This window comes from Marmota monax, unplaced genomic scaffold (assembly GCF_021218885.2).
Source record: "Marmota monax isolate L192 unplaced genomic scaffold, Marmota_monax_Labrador192_F-V1.1 WCK01_AAM20220418_F8-fsc00274, whole genome shotgun sequence".
Lineage (NCBI taxonomy): Eukaryota > Metazoa > Chordata > Mammalia > Rodentia > Sciuridae > Marmota > Marmota monax.
Window position 1 is genome coordinate 1,511,941 of NW_026694547.1, and position 20,595 is coordinate 1,532,535.

The following is a 20,595-nucleotide window of genomic DNA, read 5'->3' on the forward strand; positions in this document are numbered from 1 at the left end:
GGCGAGATTGGACACAGCTTCTGTAAAGGAATGCTCAAAGCCCAGCCACTCCATCTGCTCCCCACAGAGCTCTGAGGACTCCCCAGAAGGCAACCTGATCCTGGCACCCCTCCCTAAAGGGCATCAGCAGATCTCTGCCACACCCACCTTGATCTTGACCCTGCCGACTCCCCCAAGTTCACTGCTCTCTGCTGCTCTGTTCCTTCCCCCAGCACAGAAGCCTCTAGCCACAGGGAGCTACATTGGCTTTCTAGACACGGTAGGATTGAAATTGACCCTCTCTCCTCCCCTCATCTTGGATCATGTTCCTTCTCACTTGTCACCTGGCTAGTGGTTGGCACCCCCTAGGGACTCATAGTTGGCATTGCTTCACTAGGCATGATCCCCAACACTGGAGAGAGTGAGCAGATGAGCTCCTACTCATACATCTTCTGAATGTACTTTTGTGAGACACACAAAGCAGAGCTATATCTTATTTATTATTTCATCTCAGAGCCTAGCATATAGCTCCTGGTACATGTAAGTGCACAGAAGCTATTTATTAAATGGGAATAAATCCATCAATGAATCCATCAATTATTTAATTTACTTAATCTTCCTGGGACTATTTTACTAATGGCAAGAAAATAAACCTCCATTTTAAGATTATTTCTGGCACTTTACAAAAGGATGCAGAGTCTACTCTACTGGTCTCACTTCAAAATGTGCCTTTTGGGCAATAAGCACATGAAAAGATGGTCATAATCCTTGGTCACTAGGGAAATGCCAATTAAACCCCCCATGAGATATCATTACATAGCCCTAAGATGGCTATAATCCAAAAGACAATGATAATAAGTATTGGTGAGGATGCAGAAAAACTGGAAAATTCCTACATTGCTGGTGGGAATGTCAAACGGGATAGTCGCTTTGAAAGACAGATTAAAAGTTTCTTAAAAAGTAAAGCTTAGCAGGTGATTCAGAAATTCTTCTCTTATGAATTTATTTATTCCTCCAAGAGAAATAAATTTGCTTGTTTATTGACCTTGTTCATGTCAGCAGTATTTTTAACAGTAAAAAGCTAAAAACAAGCCAAATGCCTGCCAACAATGAATGGATAAACAAAACGTAATAAATTCATGCAATAGAATACTCTTCAGCATTATAAAGGAATGAGATGATGACCATGGTACAAAAACAGATTATGCTAAGTGAAAGAAAAGCCAGACACAAAAAATTATATATTGTTATTCCATTTAAATGAAATGTCCCAAAAGACAGAGAGAGACAGCCGGCAGATCAGTGGATGCCTAGGGATGGAGATGGGAGCAGAGATTTACTGCAAATACTATGAGGGAAATGTTCCAGAACTGGATTGAGATGGTGCTTGAACAACACAGCATATTTACTAAAAATCATTGAATTGTATGCTTGTCATGCATAGACTTTGAGGCCTGCAAATTATGCCTCAATAAAGCCGTGAAAATTACACCATTGGTCTAACTTTGTAATACCCAGCAAATCAATACGTAGACTCTGAACTTGCAGGCTGGGTGTCCAATGAGGTATCCAAAGTTAATTCTGTTTCTGAACCTGATGTCTCAGGCTGACCAAAGACAGACCAAAGGCAGTTGACAAAAACACATACAATATAACAAAATAAAAATAATGGGACAGCAGACAGTGAAGGTATTACTACACATTTAGAAAATGAATTCAGTGTCAACAGAACATTTCTAGCAAAGAAGGGACCTCGTGGGCCTTTTGTTTCTCTGGCTTTTCTCTGTGACACAACCTGGAGCACATTAGTTCTTAAGAATGACAAGTGTCTGAACAAAGCACATTAGCTTTGCACCTGACTCCTGCAGGCATCTCTTGCAATGAGTGGGGTCACTCTCTTCTATTTTAGAAGTCACACTTGGTCTCACAAAATATGCTAGGGAATGGCTGCATTCCAGAGAGCTCAAAAACAGTGCCACACAAAGAAAAGAGTTTTCATCAGAGCAATGTGTGGGTCTCTGCCTCTTGTGCCAGATGGTGCCTGGATCTCTACACACTGCACTGAGCCTAGCCGAAGAATGGTTTTGAAAGGACCTGAAGTCAGTTCCTTTCTTCTCCTCTAATGAACTGCAAAATTCCTTTATTTCTTTCAGACTTTGTAAGTGAAACCCAGGAAGGCAGATTCCATAAGAAGAGAGGAGAGGTGTGTGGAATCGTTATTTTCATCTCACATTTTCCTGTGTGATGGGATACAGTGACTCCACGGATCAGGCGAATTGGGGTGATATTTAACTTTAATCCGTGGCCATCCAGGATCCTGCAGCTGCCTGACTTTTTTCTGTGGATATTAGGACACTGACCATCAGACAGGCCATGAGGTGAGATGAGTCAGGGTGAAAGTGAAAAGTTGGGTCTTGTCTTTCTTGACCACTGTTAGAGTCTGTAAACAAGTCTGGATGGTGCCTGGCAAAATGCCAGAGGGAGTGGTTTGTAAAGTAACACCAGGGAGCCATTAAGTGTGGAGATTCCTTATTGGTTGACTGCTGTATCTAGTTTATGCTAATTAAGATAAGCTGTGAAAAATGTATAAATACCTCTGTTGTCCTACAATAAACGGCTCCTACTCCTGCTGTATCAATCTACACAAGTTGTTCGTCACCCCCCTGGTTATTTTGCTGCAGCTGGACTGCAACAGACCACTGTTACCATTCAATTACTTTTTTCTCCTCTTAAACATTCATGGCTGGATCTTCATGGTCCTACATACAGCCTTCGGGACTCTTGAGTTTCTGGCTCCAGATTGGCCCATACTATCCACCTCTCTGGATTCCAGAGCCACTGTAGCCCTATATCCTTCAGAGGGAAAGGCCTGAAGGAGCAGAGTCCTAATCCCCCTAGGACTCACCTCACCATCTTCACTCTCCCCTACTTTCTGTCCCCCACAGATGCCTTCTCTGCATCTAAAGCACCATCCCACGTCTCCTTTTTCCAAAGGCACAGGGAACACAAGAAATTTGGAAATCTAAAAGGTTTTACCAAATAGAATTTTCATAGAAAAACTTAAGAATCTTTGAAAGAAATCTTTGGGACTAGATGCACTCTTGTTTTGAGCATCTAGTGAGTTTCTGGTTATCTCCAGGAGCCACTGTGGGGGAAATGTCAAAATATTATTTCTCCCCCAATGACAATAAAACTCATGATCTGAGAGAGATTTCCTAAGTGGATTAATCCAATTCTCATATTTTACAGATGAGTGGACTGAGGCTCAGGGAGAGAAACTGGGCTGTCTAATGAGTCCTACTAACCAAGAGAAGACGAGTAGGGTTTTAACACAAAGTTCTTTTTCCCCCTGGATACCATCATTTATGCTTTTTTAAAATTTTGATTTGTTATATATGACAGCATAATGCATTACAATTCAAAGTACACATATAGAGCATAATTTTTCATATCTCTGGTTGTACACAAAATAGAGTCACACCCTTCTTGTCTTCTTATATGTACTTAGAGTAATGATGACCATCACATTCCACCATCTTTCCTACCCCTATGCCCCCTCCCTCCCCTTTTCTCCTTTGTCCTATCTAGAGTTCATTTAATCCTCCCACCCTACCCCCACAGCATATTGTGGATCAGCATCCTTAAATCAGAGAAATCATTCAGCAATTGGTTTTGGGGATTGGCTAACTTCACCTAGCATTATATTCTCCAGCTTCATTCATCTACCTGCGAAAGCCATGTTTTTATTCTCTTTTAATGCTGAGTAAAATTCCATTGTGTATATATGCCACATTTTTTTTATCCATTCATCTACTGAAGGGCATCTAGGTTGGTTCCACAGTTTAGCTATTGTGAATTGTGCTGCTATAAACATTGATGTGGCTGTGTCCCTGTAGTATGATGTTTTTAAGTCCTTTGAGTATAGACCAAGGAGAGGGATAGCTGGGTCAAATGGTGGTTCCATTCCCAATTTTTCAAGGAATCTCCATACTGCTTTCCATATTGGCTGTACCAATTTGCAGTCCCACTAGCAATATATGAGTGTGCCTTTTTCCCCACATCCAAACCAATACTTATTGTTGTTTGTATTCATAATAGCTGCAATTCTGACTGGAGTGAGATGAAATCTTAGAGTAGTTTTGATTTGCATTTCTCTAGTCACTAGAGATGTTGAACATTTTTTTCATATGTTTGTTGATTGATTATATATCTTCTTCTGAGAAGTGTCTGTCAAGTTCCTTGGCCCGTTTATTGATTGAGTTATTTGTTTTTTTTGGTGTTGAGATTTTTGAGTTCTTTATATATTTTCTAGAGATTAGAGCTTTATATGATGTGTGTGTGTGCTAAGAATTTGTTCCCAATTAGTAGGCTCTCTATTCACTTCACTGATTGTTTCTTTTACTGAGAAGAAGCTTTTTAGTTTGAATCCATTCCATTTATTGATTCTTGAAATTAATTCTTGTGCTATAGGAGTCTTATTGAGGAGCTTGGGGCCTAATCCCACATGACAGAGATTTGGAATAAAAGGCATTTCTGTATATCAGTGACAAATCCTCTGAAAGGAAAATGAGGAAAACTACCCCATTTACAATAGCATTAAATAAAATAAAATACTTGGAAATCGACTTAACAAAAGAGGAGAAAGATCTCTACAATGAGAACTACAGAACGCTAAACAAAGAAATTAAAGAAGACCTTAGAAGATGGAAAGATCTACCTTGCTCTTGGATAGGCAGAATTAATATTGTCAAAATGACCATATTACCAAAATCACTATACAGATTTAATGCAATTCCAAAAATTTTGTCTGGATAATCTTCGAATTGGTGGAGTCAGGGTTGTCTGTATTAATTTTCTATTGCTGTGTAACGAACTACCACACACTTAGTGGTTAAAAACGACACCCATGTATTATGTCACAGTTCTGTGGGTCAGACGTCCAGTTGGGTTCTCTGCTTAGGGGCTCATGAGACCAAAATCAAGGTGTCAGCTGGGCTGGGCTAGTATCTAAGGAGATCTGCTTCCAAGCTCATTCAGGTGCTTGGCAGAACTCACTTTCTTACTGGTTGTGGAACTGAGGCCCTGTTGGTTGCTGTTAGCCAGGGGATCTCTCAGCTCCCAGAGTCCATTATACCTTCCTTGTCATGGTCCCTTCACAATTGGCAATGGGATGTCAAATTCTCCTTAGGCTTCAGATTATTGTGACTTTCTCTTTTGTTTTTACCAAAACAAAGCTCTGCTTTTAAGAGCTCACATGACCTTATATTAGGTCCATCTGAATAATTTCCTTTTTACCGTAGGTTATGGTTTGGATTTTTAAATGTCCTCCAAAGGCTCATGAGGGAAAGACTTGGTCTCCACCTTGTGGGGCTGCCGGGAAGTTGTGGTGCTGCCTTTAAAGGGGTAGGGCCAGTGGAAGGAAGTCAGGTCACTGGGGTTGTGTCCTTGAACAGGATATTGGTCACTTCCTCTCTCTATATATATATACTCTCTGGCCTCCATGAGGTAGATAGGCCTTCTCCATGCACTCTGCCATGATGTACTATACTGCCACAGTACATCATTTTTTTTTTGTTACTATAGGGCCAAGTAATCATGAATGTAAACCTCTGAAAGTGTCAGCCCCAATGAACTTTTCCTCCTTTGATTTTTTTTCCTCAGATATTTCTGTTACAGCAGTGGAAAGCACCTTATTACAAACACGATCATGAAAATGATATCACCAAAGACAGGACTTTCACCCACATTCAAATACGAGGGAGTTTTACAAGAATTAGAGACATTGAGGGTCAGTCTTGGAATTCTGACTACCACATGGTTCAATAATCATAACTGAGGAATGAATGTGATACAAAAATATCTACCTGAAGAGAAGCCTCCAGTGACATACCCCGGACTCAGATTCTTCCTGATGTTTGATATCTTTGATGACAACTCGAATTAGCAAATATTCAGCCTGGAGATATAACCCAGTGGTGGAGCATTTGCCTAGCATATACAAGACTCTGGGTTTAATTCCCAATATCACAAAAAGAGAAAAAGAAATAATTGACTAGCTAGAACTAGATAGAAGATGGACCAAATTTCTGAATAGTTTTACAATTCAAAATGATGAGCTAGACTCAACAAAATCAAATTTAAAATGGGCAATGCAAAATAACCTTCCAAACACTTGAATGTATAGAGAAGGGGAGGGAGATATGATTAGAAGGCAGTTCACATGAACATGACCCAGAGATTTTAGTAGATTGCAAGTTCATTATGACAAACAGCATTAATAGAAAAAAAAAGTCCTTAGTGTCAAGCAAAGCCTAGTCTATTCCTTTTATAACATTTTAATATTTGACTTTAAAAATTGTTCTTGTTCCACATCCACACAAAGACTTTCATGGAAATGTTCATGGCAGTACTATTTATAATGACCCCAACTAGAAACAATCTAAGCGTCCACCAGTGGTGCATGGACAGACAGAATAATTGTTCCCAATTCTAGGATATATTACATATATCATTTGGTTATAAGATCCTTTCAACCAGTGATTATATTTTCTGCTTACACTACCTCATAAGTGACTTTCTCAAAATGTGACAGAAAGAACTGAGAGGAATTTCTCGAATGTCCCACATATGATCACTTTAGAATAACAGCATGCCTAGTCACTAAGCTCAAGTAGTTATGACTATGCTCTGAAATACTTGGGTGTCTTAAATATGATCAGGAATTCTAGAAGTGACTTAGAAAACCCAAGAGAATCAAGAGGAAAATCCTTAGAATTTGTAGTGTATAGTAAAATGTGCAGAATAGAAAATAAATACACAAAAAAATCATTGTTTTTCAATATACAGGTGAAAAAATGTTAAAAATGTAATAAAGTTAGGCTCACCTTTTTTAGATACAGCACCAAAAGCATTGCCATTAAATAAAAATGGATAAATTGTAGCTTGTCAAATTCAGAACTTTTGTACTTCAAAAGATGCTATTAAGAAAATGAAAAGATAAGCCATAGACTAGGATTCAGTAGTTACAAACACATATGTATTATATCCAGTGTACACAGGGAATTCTCAAAACTCAGTAAGAAGACAAAAGACCATCAAATAATGGACAATAGATATAAATGGACATTACACCAATGTCTAATAAGCATGTGAAAAGTGCTTGTCACTAGTCACTAAGAAAATGCAAGTCAAACCTAAATGAGAACCATTCACATCCACCAGAATGGCTACAATAAATTTGACAGTAATAAATGTCATCAAGGAGTGGAGCAATGGGAACCCTTGCATGTCACCAGAGCAAATGTGAAAGGAACCATCCCCTTTGGGAGACAGTGTGACAATTTCTCAGAAAGTTAAACACAAACGTACATAGAACCCAATACTTTCCCATCCAAGAGAAACAAAAACATATCCACACAAAGACCTGCATGAAAAGGTTCATGGCAGTACTGTTTATAATGATTCCAACTAGAAACCATGCAAGCGCCCACCAGTGGTGTATGGACAGACAGAATGTCGAACACCCATAAGAGTTCAAGCTCTGATATCTCCCTGCTCAGAGCCTGGAGCTGGTCATGCCTTAGCAAGCTGGACATATCTCCTAAGGAGGTGAGATAACTCTTTTCTATTTATGTTGGCTTGAGTTGAACCTCTATTACTTGTAACTGAAAACGTTTTGATAAAAAAGTTGATTCATTTTACTTGACAGTCAAAAAGTTTTTCAAAGAATTAAAAAAAATTGAATGAAAAAGGTAGAGTGAACTAGAATAAAATGTAGATGAATATTAAATTTATCTTTAGATGAATAGGGACTTTCTCAGCATAAAAGTAATCATAAAAACAGAGAAAAGTGAGCAATGATAGTAATAATACATACACTGAGTAGAAAATCTAATAGTCAATAAACACGTGCTTCTGAATCCTGTAATTAAGGTCACCTAAATCCAAACAAGACATAATTTTGACTAATAAAATTAATTAAAATGTCTACAGTAATATTTAATGCTGTTTAAGATATTGCTCACTCAATACTTTCATAATCCACCGGTAAGAACAGCTTTATGAAAGTCCATAGTTTCATAAAACATTATTTTTCAGGAAAAATTTGTAAGTATGTATCATCTAATTGTCTTGCTTCTTGAACTCTATCCTGGGGAAATAATAATAAATTTTGGCCAAAAATTTACACATGATTTCATGCTTTAATAGTAAATGCTTAGAAATAACTTAAATACCCATAATATGGTTATTCTACATAAGGTGTGGGATACTTGCAGATAGACTATAATTCAGCATTTCAGTGTTTTAGAAGGATAGTTAGAGAATGCACAAAATATAGTGCTCAGTAAAACAAGCAATCTAGCTATTTTATACGCAGCATATAACCTTAATTTAATCTTTTAAAATCTACCTGTAGAAGATAATAGACTAAATATTAACAAGGATTATCTCTGGGTGACTTTTATGTTCTTTGTTACAGGTTACTAAATTTTCCAGATTTTTCTCTAATAAAAATATCAGAGAAAAACTTCAAAAGAAAGTGTATGGTTTTGCAAGTTATGCCCTTGTCCAGCAAACCACCTTCAAAGACTTTGACATCAATTATGTCTCACCTATGTGTAGTAGTTCCTGAGAAATTAAGAGGCACGCCAAATTAGTACACAGTTGATTAAAACAGTACTTAACACAGAATAGAAAGGGGGCATTTGTGTGTGAAGGTGAAGGAAGGGGAGAAGGGGGAAGGAGATCATCCAAAGGCTAAGAAACTACTTATGAGAATTGCTTTTGTTCAGCCTGGAAAAACATTTCCATTTATTTCTTCAACTTAGGGTTGTGCCAAAGTCCTGCGACAATGGCTGAGCCATGGTACCTACTTATATATTCAAGTCCCATCCAGGCAGTGGGAAATTCCAAAGAAACAGGCATAATCAGCCAGATGTACTGTACTACGGGTGTGCTTTTAATGAATGTGCAAAGGTTGTACGGATCAATTGTCCATTTGATTAATTCTTCTGGCAGGAGGGAATTAAATGTACTTATGCTACACCCCAGTAAAGGTTGAATGCTCTTTAAAATGTGATTTTTTATGTGGAGGCCAATTTTCTTTTCTTTTCTTTTTTTTTTCTGGGTAAAACATTTCTTGAGATAATAATAGAAGTCAATGAGAAAATGGAATTTACCATATAAATATTCAACTACGTAGTATTTTGTCAGAAAGGTACCTAATGGGCCCAACAAGGTCAAGGTCTATATAGTATTCGCCATTCTTTGCAGCAAACCTTCCTTTCAATTTTTTATTTGCTTCATTTCACAGAAGAGGTGATAAATCCCTATTTTAGAAATAATTCCTTGTCAAAACTTTACCCTTTCCCTCTGTAAGGCATCCAGCATAAGCATATTAGAGACCTCTAAATCCAAAAGAAGCAATTATCTTCTTCAACTCTCAGGCAGGTGCAAAGACCCCGGGGAAACAAAAGAGAATTCTACTTTTTATCATTTGGAATGATAATGTCTGATAGGTCAGTGGGAAAAAAGGAAATATTCTGGGTGGCACAGGGAAGCTGAGAGAGAAATCATTTCCTTGCATTTGCTCAGAAAATATATCTTGAATGTTTTTGATGTGCTGGCACAGTGCTAGGTCCTGAGAGTAGAGCAGAGAGGGAATCAAAGTCAATGTTATCATGGAGTTATATAGTCTACAGTGGGGGGATAGACATGAATCAAGTTGCTCAAATATATCATGGCTTCATTATTTCTGTTTCAAGTGATATAAATTTTCAAACAAATTATCTCATATTCCAAAACAGGCAAAAAAAAAAAAAATTCCTTGCAAAAAGACTGTGCCAGATTTCCTCTCTGCTAGTGACAGAAGTCTTGCTGAGAATCACCATAAAGCCAAAGACATTCGAGAGTCCAGTCTGAGTGAAGCTAAAAGTGGGAAAACTTTTCCTTCAACTCACACCGGCAGAGCCCCTCCAACTAGCTGGGCCCAAGCAAACCAGGTGAAATCTTTCAGACGACAGACCTCCCAGATTTTGCAGCTGCCTTTACCATCCCACCTGCAGAGAGATCTGCAAGGGTCCTGAGCAGAGCCCTACCCTGAGTCAACTGGCCTTTCTTGATCCAGTCTCTTCTTATGTTGGAGGTTTTCAATATTCAACCATCATTCATTCATTTGAAAAATAGTAATTCAATACCGACTTGGTACTGGGTGATCTTGCACATGGGGACAAAGGTTCCTAGTCACAGAGAGGAGTGCAGACAGCTAGCAAGCAAGAAAGGTCATTTCAGAAGGTGAGGGAGAAGATGAACAGGAGATGCCCTCAGGGTTATCTGCTCTGTGTGTGTGTGTTTGTAGGTGCGGGAGACTGTCTTTTAGAAACTAAGAGTGGTCAGGGAAGACCTCTCAGAACTGAGAGAAGAAGAAAGTGTGAGGCGTCACCAGTGGAAGAGAAAGATGAACAGGAGATGCTCTCAGAGTTCACACAAAAGATTATTGTAAAGGGGGAATGATTTGAGTGGAATTCTGGGCAGAAGAGGCCTTTCAGACTTGGGCAAGAAAATGAGTTAAAAAAAAAAAACAAAAAAAAACCACTGGGGCTGGTGACCAGGATAACCTCGTCCAGGGATGATGTTGGGTTTCTCATGTGTTATTCATTCAATGAACAGTGATTAGAATTTAACTGATTTGGAAATTTGCATCAGATATTTGGAAATGTGTTTGAGGATTTGGCCACAAACCAGGTGATATGACTTAACACAGGAGAGAGAAAAAATTAAGAGAAAGATGACATAGATTCTATCCTGCAACTTTAACCTCTGCAATTCATGACAATCTCTTCATTACATAGAAGTCATTTGCTTTAGTGAGCCAGTCATGCAGATATATCACTCTTTCTGAACGAGATGAGACTTAGTGTTTAATGGTGTCATGGGGAAAGGGTATGAACTTTTAGCAGAATTTACAGAAATCTCAGAAGAATTTAAATGTCACTTCTCATGACATTATTGCCCTTCCTTCTCTCTCCTTTGCCCTAGCCCTTGCTGACAGATGTATTTTCATAAAGCACAGGTTTCCTTCTTTTGCTCCTCTGATAAAAAATTTCAATAGTTTATCATAACTGATATTCTATAGTCTGACTCTGCAATGGCCGACTAGCTTCTCAGAGTCAAGAATTCTATATTCCTCTCTTAGAAACACACCCTGAGTTTTCCCATTTCCATGACTGCCTACAACCTTCCATTTTCCAGGAATGCTTATTAGTAGCTCTTTAACTTTGGTAGATCTGTTTTAACAATTAGCAAAAGCTACAGATCCTCTTGACAGAAAAAGGAGCACATCAACCCCTCTCCATACAATGTTAGAGACACACTGGAAGCAACCTTACAACCTCCTACTGGAATCCAACGCATCCTTCAAGGTCCTGATCAGATACCCTTTCAGTCTTCTTCTCCCCTCTGGGCTCTGAGGGCTCACCCCTGTACCGTGTGTTTGGTAATCTGTAGCATAGAGCTTTGTGCCCTATTTTTTCCCATGGATTTGTACTTTTCTCCCTTGTGCTACTTAAATTTTCATTTAATATGCATTATTTCCGCCCCCCCCCCCACGAGAAGGAATTTAAGAGCAAGGACCATTTTAGTCATCTTAGTATTACCAGTGACTAGTTCAGTGTCTGGCAGAATTCATTCAGGTATGAATTCATATGAATGAGAGAAAATAGGTCTCCCTAAAAAGTTATAAGCACCTAATGATCCGAACTACGTTGCTTATATTTCTGTATTCTCAGAGTGAGCGGCACTAAGTAAATGTGGCGGTTGATTGATCAACTGATTGATAAGAGAATAATAGGGCTTAAATCACTGAGCCCTTATTATATGTTAAATTCTCCATAAGTATTCCTCTTTCATTATTACCAAAATCATGTGAGACGTGAGTTACTACCTCTGTTTTGCATACGAGGAAACCAAATATTTAATATTTTGCATACAAGGAAAATATGTAATATTTTCGTGGTTAAACAGCTGGTATATGTTAGAGCTGGTGGTCTAACCTAGGTACGTATAACTCCTCAGAAAGTCATGACTCAAGTTTGTTCCAAGGAAGATTCTGCCCCATTTCCTTTCAGTTTTATTTTGCATCTGCTTTGATGAGTCACGTTCTCGTTCTCCCCTTCCAATTCTGTGAGTAATAGCAAGTGATGGTGACCTTGACCCTAAACACCCACTGAATAGCCTAAACCCAATAGCAGTAGGGCTGTTTGTGATGCTTACCTGTCAGTCAAAGGCGTGATCACTAGGCGAGGTGTATTTCCCAGGTATTCATAGGAATATAGAAACTGGGCATCACAGATGTTGGCAAAGCAGTGTTTGGCCTCATCATCCCAACGGTGGCGTAGCTGAGACAACCAGAGGAAAGCCTGGGCATTGTCCACCTAAAGAAAGAGTACCAAAGCAGTTGGGTGAACCACAGCATTCAACAGGTAGCAGGTAGCTCCCTGGTATCAGAATTCATGAGTCCTTGGATGGCTTGCGTGCTGTCTGTCACTCAAGAGTGTGGCATGCTATGACCATCACAGCATAGAAAACACAAGCTATCAAATTTCAGGTGTTCCTTGATTTAGGATGATATTTTGGCCTGATAAATAACAGCAATATTGAAATTGCACTTAACATGCCCTACCTACTGAATACCATAGCTTAGACTAATCTACCTTAAACTTCTCAAAACATTTACAGTTGGGCAGAAGCATTTAACATAAAACCTATTTTATAATACAGTGTTAAATCTCATGTGATTCGTTGACTCCTATACTGATAGTACAGTTTCCAGTGAATGCATATAACTTTTGCACCATTGTAAAGTTAGAACAAAGTGTAAGTCAAACCATCTTGAGTAGAGGAACATCCACACACTGTTTTGCTGGATGTTCTAAAAGGTAGAAGGAGCCACCATGATCCTTACCCAGTTGGTGTGCAGACCCCAAGACCCTATATTTTAGCCACGTGTGAGCTGCTCCCTTGGTACAGTTGCCCACACAGAGGAACACCCCTGGACATTTTAGACCTACCTTTTGAGCAATCATCTTGGCCACCACGTCCCGGGCATGCACATCAATGGTGCATATGGTCATGATCTTTTGCCGGTCCCCCTTGGAGAGCTGGCCAATCAGCATGGTGATGAGAGTTTTGAGCTGGGCCACTTGCTTCTTGTAATATTCCTTCATGGCATTCTCATAACCTTCCTCCAGTCTGGCAAATGCAATGCCCACCTCTGTTGTCCACCATATTTGAGTGCAGGTCAGGGCAACCTGTGACATCAGAGTGGTTGGTAAAGCTGTTACCAGTGTTATTTCCAACCAGCCCACTTATAAGACAGCCAGGGCTCAGAATGTAATTGTGTGGGTGATAGAGGCCCCTTCCCACCCTCTTCCACCAGCAATGACTAAGTGAACCATCTGCTCTAAATCCTTGGGTACGTGAAATGATTATAACACAAGTAGGGATGGCACTTTTTGCTCCTGAAAAAAATGTATCATTTGTTTGACAATAACCAGAGTTTGGTCAATGCCAGTGGCTTCTAGAAACAGATCATTCCATTTCTACTTCCTGGAGTTAGCATTTTTCCCAAGCTGGAGAGGATAACAACTTGCTGACTGAGCATCTCAGTGACACTCAGTATTTACTTGGTTCTTCTGGATCCGCTTACTGTCAGAGGATTCAAATTTAGTAGGCCACTGCTATCATCTGTGCCCATATTTGCTTTTCCAGAAGACTCTCACTACATCTTTAAGTTTAGAAAACATATAATTTTATAATGGCTACTTTTTAAAGGCAATGATGAATAATAGCAAAATTCAGTATAGTCAGTAGGATTTGCATTTTTTTTCAGAGATTAAACATAAATAAGTGGGAAAGGGGGTTCAAATCGATATTTTTCATTTGCTTTTATATGGAAAATGCAACATTTTGAGTATTCATGGTAGAAAACTGAGAAAAACTGCTCATCTGTACTTCCACTTGGCGTGGGAGACATTGTTCTAGATGGTATTTATGGCAAGAGTAGAAGGCAACATATTTTCTTGTCTCAAGATTCCGATCAGCAATTCTGCCATGAGGAATCCTGATGGGAGTGATTCATTTTGTGAAATAGGGACTCTTGTGGTAGTAAGTTGCGGGGAGCCATCCGTGAAAAACCACATGAGGATCTTCTCATGGTGTGAAGCCAGGGAGATTTTAGATTTAACCTTGGGAACTATCTGTGGTTCTCCCATGCAATAGATGATCCAAGGCACGTGACCTTTATCTTTGCTCTGCTAGGAAGATCTCTCTTCAATGGGCGTAACCCATTGGGAACTGGACAGCCCACCTTTAACCTTTTTGGGAGAAGAACATTCTATCGAAAGTCTTTGATGTCCCCTGATATAAATAAAGCAGGCACAGGCTCCATTTTGCCATAGTATACGAGCTCGATCCGAATGATCGGCTTGCCTGTTCTGTGCCTGCTTTTTGAAATTATTTTCTGTGTCCTGTGTTTTTTTTGGTCATTCTATTTTTCCAACCTTTTATTTCTCAGGGGAAACCCGATTTCCATCCCCTGAGTGGGACTAGGGTAAGCTTAAGTAATACCATCCCTTAGGTCTCATTATGAATACCTGAGCCGGGTAGTCAAACAGCCAATGCTCCCTTGGTTTTTCCTCATAGGCAGTTACTCCTTCTGTCATCTGGTGCCTAACAGTTGCTTTCATGTGAGCGAGCACGTGGTTCAACCATATTTCTACCTGGAGGAAGAACTCTGGGTTAGAAACTGTGAATCTAAAAAGCTTTGATCAGTACTACAGGTTTTCTTCACCTAGCTTAGGCGGGGAGTGAAGAGAATTCAGCCCAGGCATGGTATATGACCCCAAAGCCCTATCAGAAGGCATAGGGACACATTGGGTTGTGTAGCCTGAGCTGGTGATAAATGAAAACTAGGTAGATGTGCTCGTTTGGAACACACAGGACAATGAAACAGGTTACAGGGGTCAGGGACTACTCCCTAGAGTTCACACAAGGAAATTCAAATCTGGTTTGGGCCAGATTTAGTTAAGTGGATTCTCAAGGACTTGTCCATACTGAGTATGGAGTTATACACCAGGAATGTATTTCCCCACTAACTATTTTCAGGGTCTACAAAAAGAACACATTCTAAATTAAACCTCAGGACTGCTGGCCATCCCCAGTTAACTGAAATTTCAAATTATTTTCTGGTACTAGAATTGCTTTCCAAAATACATGTTGATAAAGGTTGGAATCTTATAAAAGACCCCACTCCCAGCAGGGGTTATTCTGCACTAGATTAGAACCCTCAGGAGCAATGCTGTGCTGGATCAATTAGGATAATGAACAAGGCAGGATTTACAACTTTAGTGGTGTTGATGGATGGGAAAGAGGTTTAGGAGAGAATAGACTTGGGCTTTATGTGCCTCAATTGTGTGTGGAAAATTTGGAGGTGCAGTAGGAGTTCCTGAACAGGGTGGTAGCTGGCTCTCCTAGGACTGTGAGGGGAAGTGACTCTGAGGTGTGTTTGTGCAGAGACGGAACATCTCAGGAAAGTGGGTGATTTCAAAGGACACTTTCTCCAGGGGAAGGTGTCAGGGTTCCAGAGTCCCCTGTGGGCTGCTACAGGGTCGCCATGCTAACACCTCCTGGTGCAGCTAACCATCCTTGAATCTTTTTCTGGTTGACTCACAGAATTGTTTATGTGCATTTTATTCCTCTCACCACAGGTATTTAGTTAAGAAAACAATATGAATGCTGTCATGTGTCCTTCCCAAAGAGAGGACAGCCGGGCACTAGAGGCTGCTCCAATGTCAGTTCAAGCTGGCTGTCCCAGGGCACAGACAGAAGCTCTGGCCCAAGGCCAGCTTCCCCAGAGTTGATGCTAACCATATTTGAATACTGATGCATGACAAAGGCACAGGAGGGGAAAGAACTATATCTCATTACCTGCCCACTGCAGTCACAGGGCTCACTGAAGGCCACGTACTCCTCTTCTTTGCTGTACATGCCAAGACTTGTCTTGGTTGGGTTCTCACTGGCATCTAACTGGAATTGCATCTTGGCCATGTTGTCAAAAAGTTTGGAAAGGTGACGCTGAACCTATGAAAGGAAACCGTGCCAAAATATTGGAGAATGTGTCCAGAAGCAGCTTATTAAAGTTTTCCAGAAGCCAGCCATGTGGCAACCCTTACAAAAAACAGAACGGTAAACACCAAGCATTTAGAAGGATATTTGTGGGAAAGATGGAGAAGGGAAGATGGGAATTAAATGAATTGGATAGAAGTGGCCAAAGGAATATAAAACCATTGGGAATAGTGCACTAGCTACAAACTGATGGAACCGCATGGTTTGATTGATTCCTACTTGATCTGCTAAAGGTAGGACCAGTTTAGAGAGCATACGATGTTTGATTTGTTAGCTTTCATTCTAGGGAGACACAATCGTGAAACAGGGCATGAGCAGGGGATAGTCTGGCAGAAGAGAGCAAATCTGGAGGGTCAAGAGCAGGGGTGACCTTGAAAGAAGCTGTACCATTGTTGGAATCTCTTTAGTTCAGCAAACAAAAACCAGGAGGGTGCAAAGCAAGACCAAGCATGTTCACATCAAGCAGAAAGCCTGGCCCTGCTAGGCTGCTCCCAGGAGTGGTATCTCGTGGTAGAAAAGTCCTTCACAGTGATGCTCAGGGCAGTGTGCGGGGAAGGAGGATGAACACAGCCACACTGTGGTTCGGAAGTAAAGAAGATGGCAGGATGAAGGGGTGGGGGGAGAACAAACAGAAAAGCCGCCTTCTAAAAGAGCTTCTTGAAAAGATGCAAAGCGCCCTCAGTCTGCTGGTTTGTGGAATTACAATGCTAAATTTACAACATCCAACTCTCCAGCCTATGAGATGAGAGGGAAAAATCTAAGAGTATTCCGGGGAACTGTGAGGGTACCAGAAGAAGATGCCCCCACACTTATTTGGGATGGACACCTTGATAGGCTGGGCCTTTATTTATCCAAGAACAAAAATAAGGGACTTTAAAAAAGCAACCCTCATGGGACTTAGGAAAATATCATGAAACAGAAAAGAAGGAGAAAACAAGACTCGAGAAATTAAATAAAAGAACATGTATTTTTTTTAAAGTTTAAGCGAAACAAATAATTTTGAAAGAAATATCGGTTTGTTTTGCTTTCAGTTCAATGAAATCAGTATGAACTCTATAAAATACAAGGTGAAAGATGAGTTGGTTGAGAAATAAAGGAAAAAAAATCTATCAGCAGCACAGCTCGGTTTATAACAGTGTGGATAATACGAAGGGGCTGGATTGGCACAAGAAAACCAGGGTGTTAGACAAACTTGAGAAAGTGTTGAAGAATAAATGCCAAGGAAGAGGACTGGGGTAAGAGCGTGACTAAAGAGAAGGTAATGTCTCCAGCACAAAGAAAACAGAATATGTGATGGAAATTTGATGAGCCCGAGGCAAAGATAGTCAGATAATTGAATAGAAATATGAATTTAAAACTCAGTAGAAGAAAACATTTTTCAAGATAACAAAGACTCTAGTTTTTAGAGAGGGGAAAATCCTCATCAAGTGATGGGGGAGTTCAAAAAATAAAGTAAGTACCTAAGCAAATACAAATTTTAAAATTTTATTTTGAATTTTGATTTCCATCGGGATCCAGAGAGAAAGACTGACTGACTCAAAAGGTTTTAAAAAAAATAAAAGCAGGTAGGCCTCAGGGGATTGCTCTGTAATAGAGAATAGCACAGCAATGTCTGTAGGGATTGAGAGGAAATTACTGTGACCTGTGACCTCTAAATCTAATTGTTCCATCACTAATGTATGAAACACATAGACTCACAGATGTAGGAGTGGAGAATTATTCTACTGTACTTCAACTCTTAGGGTACAAGGGGGAGCTACTCAAAAATTTACTCAAACCAGTGAGAAATAAATCAAAATATTTCAAAAATGAGTACCTTGTGTACTACAGACATACAAAGGGTGGCAGTGATCTGATCCCTTCTATACACAGAATTAGTGAAAATATAGTTACAAAACTAAAGGCTGATATGATTCATATTTCAACTCCTTCATGTCTCGGCTACTTTAGAAACTTTTCAATCTGTAGGAAATAATAAAAAGAAAAGAAGAGCCACTGCTAAAGGAAATACTCTCTCCTTAGTACTTGCTTCTTAGTAACAAAACCATGTGCATGTACCATCGATTGGCTCTGTTGGAGAAACTCTCATGTACTGATAATGGTGATGCAAAAGGGTAAAATTCCTTATGGAGGGAAATTGGCCATATCTAATAAGACTATATATGCATTCACCCTTTGAGTTAGCATTCATACTTCTAGACATTCACCTGGAAAATAGATCTCCAGCAATACAAAGTACATAATTATTTAGTGATACACCATTTGTAATTGTAAAATAGTATAAATGACCTGTGGCCAAATTATGATATATTGGTTCATGGAATATTATGCCAATGGAAAAAAGTAAAATGAGAGTGATATCTCTAAATTGATTTGGAATAATTTCCAGGATATACAAGTGAATGGAAAAAACCCAAGTCCAAACAGGCATACAGTATAGCATGCTGGCCTCTTGTGTAAAAAAAAGGAGGAGATAAGGAAATGTACAGGTATGATTATAAATAGGCATCTGCTTATTTTTGCAAAGATAAACATAGAGAAGATAAGCAAGAAATGAATGAAACTTGCCATCTCCAGGGAGTGGAGGGGAGATAGAGATGATGTGGGAGAATAGAGAAAGGAGGAACACTTCTCTGAGAACACAAAGCTTTTGGTAATGGTTTGGTTCTTAGAATCAAATCAGTATTCTAAAGGTTCAAAAAGTAAAATCAATAAAGAGAAAAAAAACTAAAACTGAAAGCAGAAATAAATGTACGCACGTATACTTCAAATGGAAAACAAAACTACATGAAAGTGGGAAAGAACTCATCCAACTAATTCCTGAACACAGAATTTTGGCTCTATATCCTCATTCTAAAGAAAATTTAAAAAAAAAAACACAAAAAAACTATAGTCTGTCCTCAGGGTGAGAAGGGAGCATGCAGTAGGGACAGCTCGTTTCCTCATATTCATCCTTTTTGAGATGCAGACTGTCTGGTTGACAGCAATGATTCTCAAAATGTGGTCCTCAGTCCCACAGCCCCACTGGGGAAATTCTTAGAAATGCAAATTCTTTGACCCATCCAGATGTACCAAATCAGAAACTTTGGGACTAAGACCTGAGATCTGTACTTAAGAGACCTTCCGGGTGGTTCTGATGTATTTTCAAGATTGAGAACCGTTGTTTAGAGCTTCCAATACCTATAGTGTTTCAATTAGCCACCTTAATACTCCAAATACCTTATAACACAGCAAGCTTCTCCTATTTCATATTTCTGTGAAGAAGTGATATGCCCAAGACTATAACTAATGATGGCTGGAGTCAGACTACAACCTAAAATTCAGGACTTATTTTCCACTAAACCCCCTCAACTTTCAATTAATAAACCTTCCAAACTTATCTCCCCATAGAAATTACAGCTATTGCTCTTCTTAATATATGTTTCTATTCTTAATTGATACATAACAATTGTACGTCTTTGTGGGGTACAGAGTGATAGTCACATGTCATGATCAGATCAGAATAATTGGTACATCCATCACCTCGAACACTTATCATTTCTTTGTGTTGAGAACATTCAAATTCCTCTCCGCAAGCTATTTAAGAATATTCAATAAATTTTTTGTCAATCATAGTTATCCTACAGTGCTACAGAACACTAGAAGTTTTTCTGCGTATTCACACACCTATACCTATTAACCATCCTCTCTCCACTCCTTCCCAATATCTTTCCCAGGTTCTGGCAACCTCCGGCCTATTCTCTACTTCTTTGAGATCAACTTTGGCTTCTGAATGTGAAAACGTGGTATTTCTTTTTTATTGGTTCTTTTTAGAGTTTTATACATGACAATAGAGTCCAGTTTGATACAATTATACAATCATGGAACATATCTTTTTCTAATTACTTATTTCACTTAACATAATGTCCTCTGGTTCCTTCCACATTACTGCAAAGAACAGAATTTCATTCTTTTTTTTATACAGTTGTCACTGTTGATTGCTATTTACTGGATCTCTCTTTAGAATTAGATTCAAGGCTTTTTTTTTTTTTTTTTTGCATTCTCAAAGCATCCTCAGTTCTACTTTAGGAATGGCTGCTAAAGGGCAGGAGGACATCCTGGGCTGAGATAACTAATGATGGGAATGAAGATAGCGCTGAGGTTAGTGAACCATCGCTGGTGGCAACAAGGGCCTGAAATGAAGGTATCTTCACTGCCAGAGAGGATGCAGCTACTCAGTCCTTCTGGACCTTTTTTTTCCTCCCCTTTTTGCAGGTGCTCCCCCAGCTTACCTGTTGTGGATCTGTGCCATTAGAAAGGATGTCTAGCAGATCAGAAGAGGAGAGAAAATAAAACCGAGGGAAGGCAAGCCTCTTGGTATCTAGGTACTCTGCCAGGGCCTTCTCACATAGGCACAATCTGAGGGCACAGAACACGGGATCTGCTCGTTAAGTG

The 20,595-nt window shown here is 39.5% G+C and overlaps 1 protein-coding gene across 2 annotated transcripts in view; it reads right to left on the bottom strand.

Moving 5' to 3' along the window:
• Dnah9 (dynein axonemal heavy chain 9) overlaps positions 1-20,595 on the bottom strand; it is a 330,995-nt gene that overhangs the window by 221,685 nt on the left and 88,715 nt on the right. For both annotated transcript variants that reach the window (XM_046420725.1, XM_058571595.1), the window contains exons 22-26: positions 20,433-20,559; positions 15,964-16,116; positions 14,631-14,756; positions 13,047-13,286; positions 12,250-12,410 (exon numbers count right to left, since the gene is read on the bottom strand). In XM_046420725.1, the coding sequence (XP_046276681.1) occupies positions 12,250-12,410; positions 13,047-13,286; positions 14,631-14,756; positions 15,964-16,116; positions 20,433-20,559 (807 nt within the window). The remainder of the gene's footprint in view (positions 1-12,249; positions 12,411-13,046; positions 13,287-14,630; positions 14,757-15,963; positions 16,117-20,432; positions 20,560-20,595) is intronic.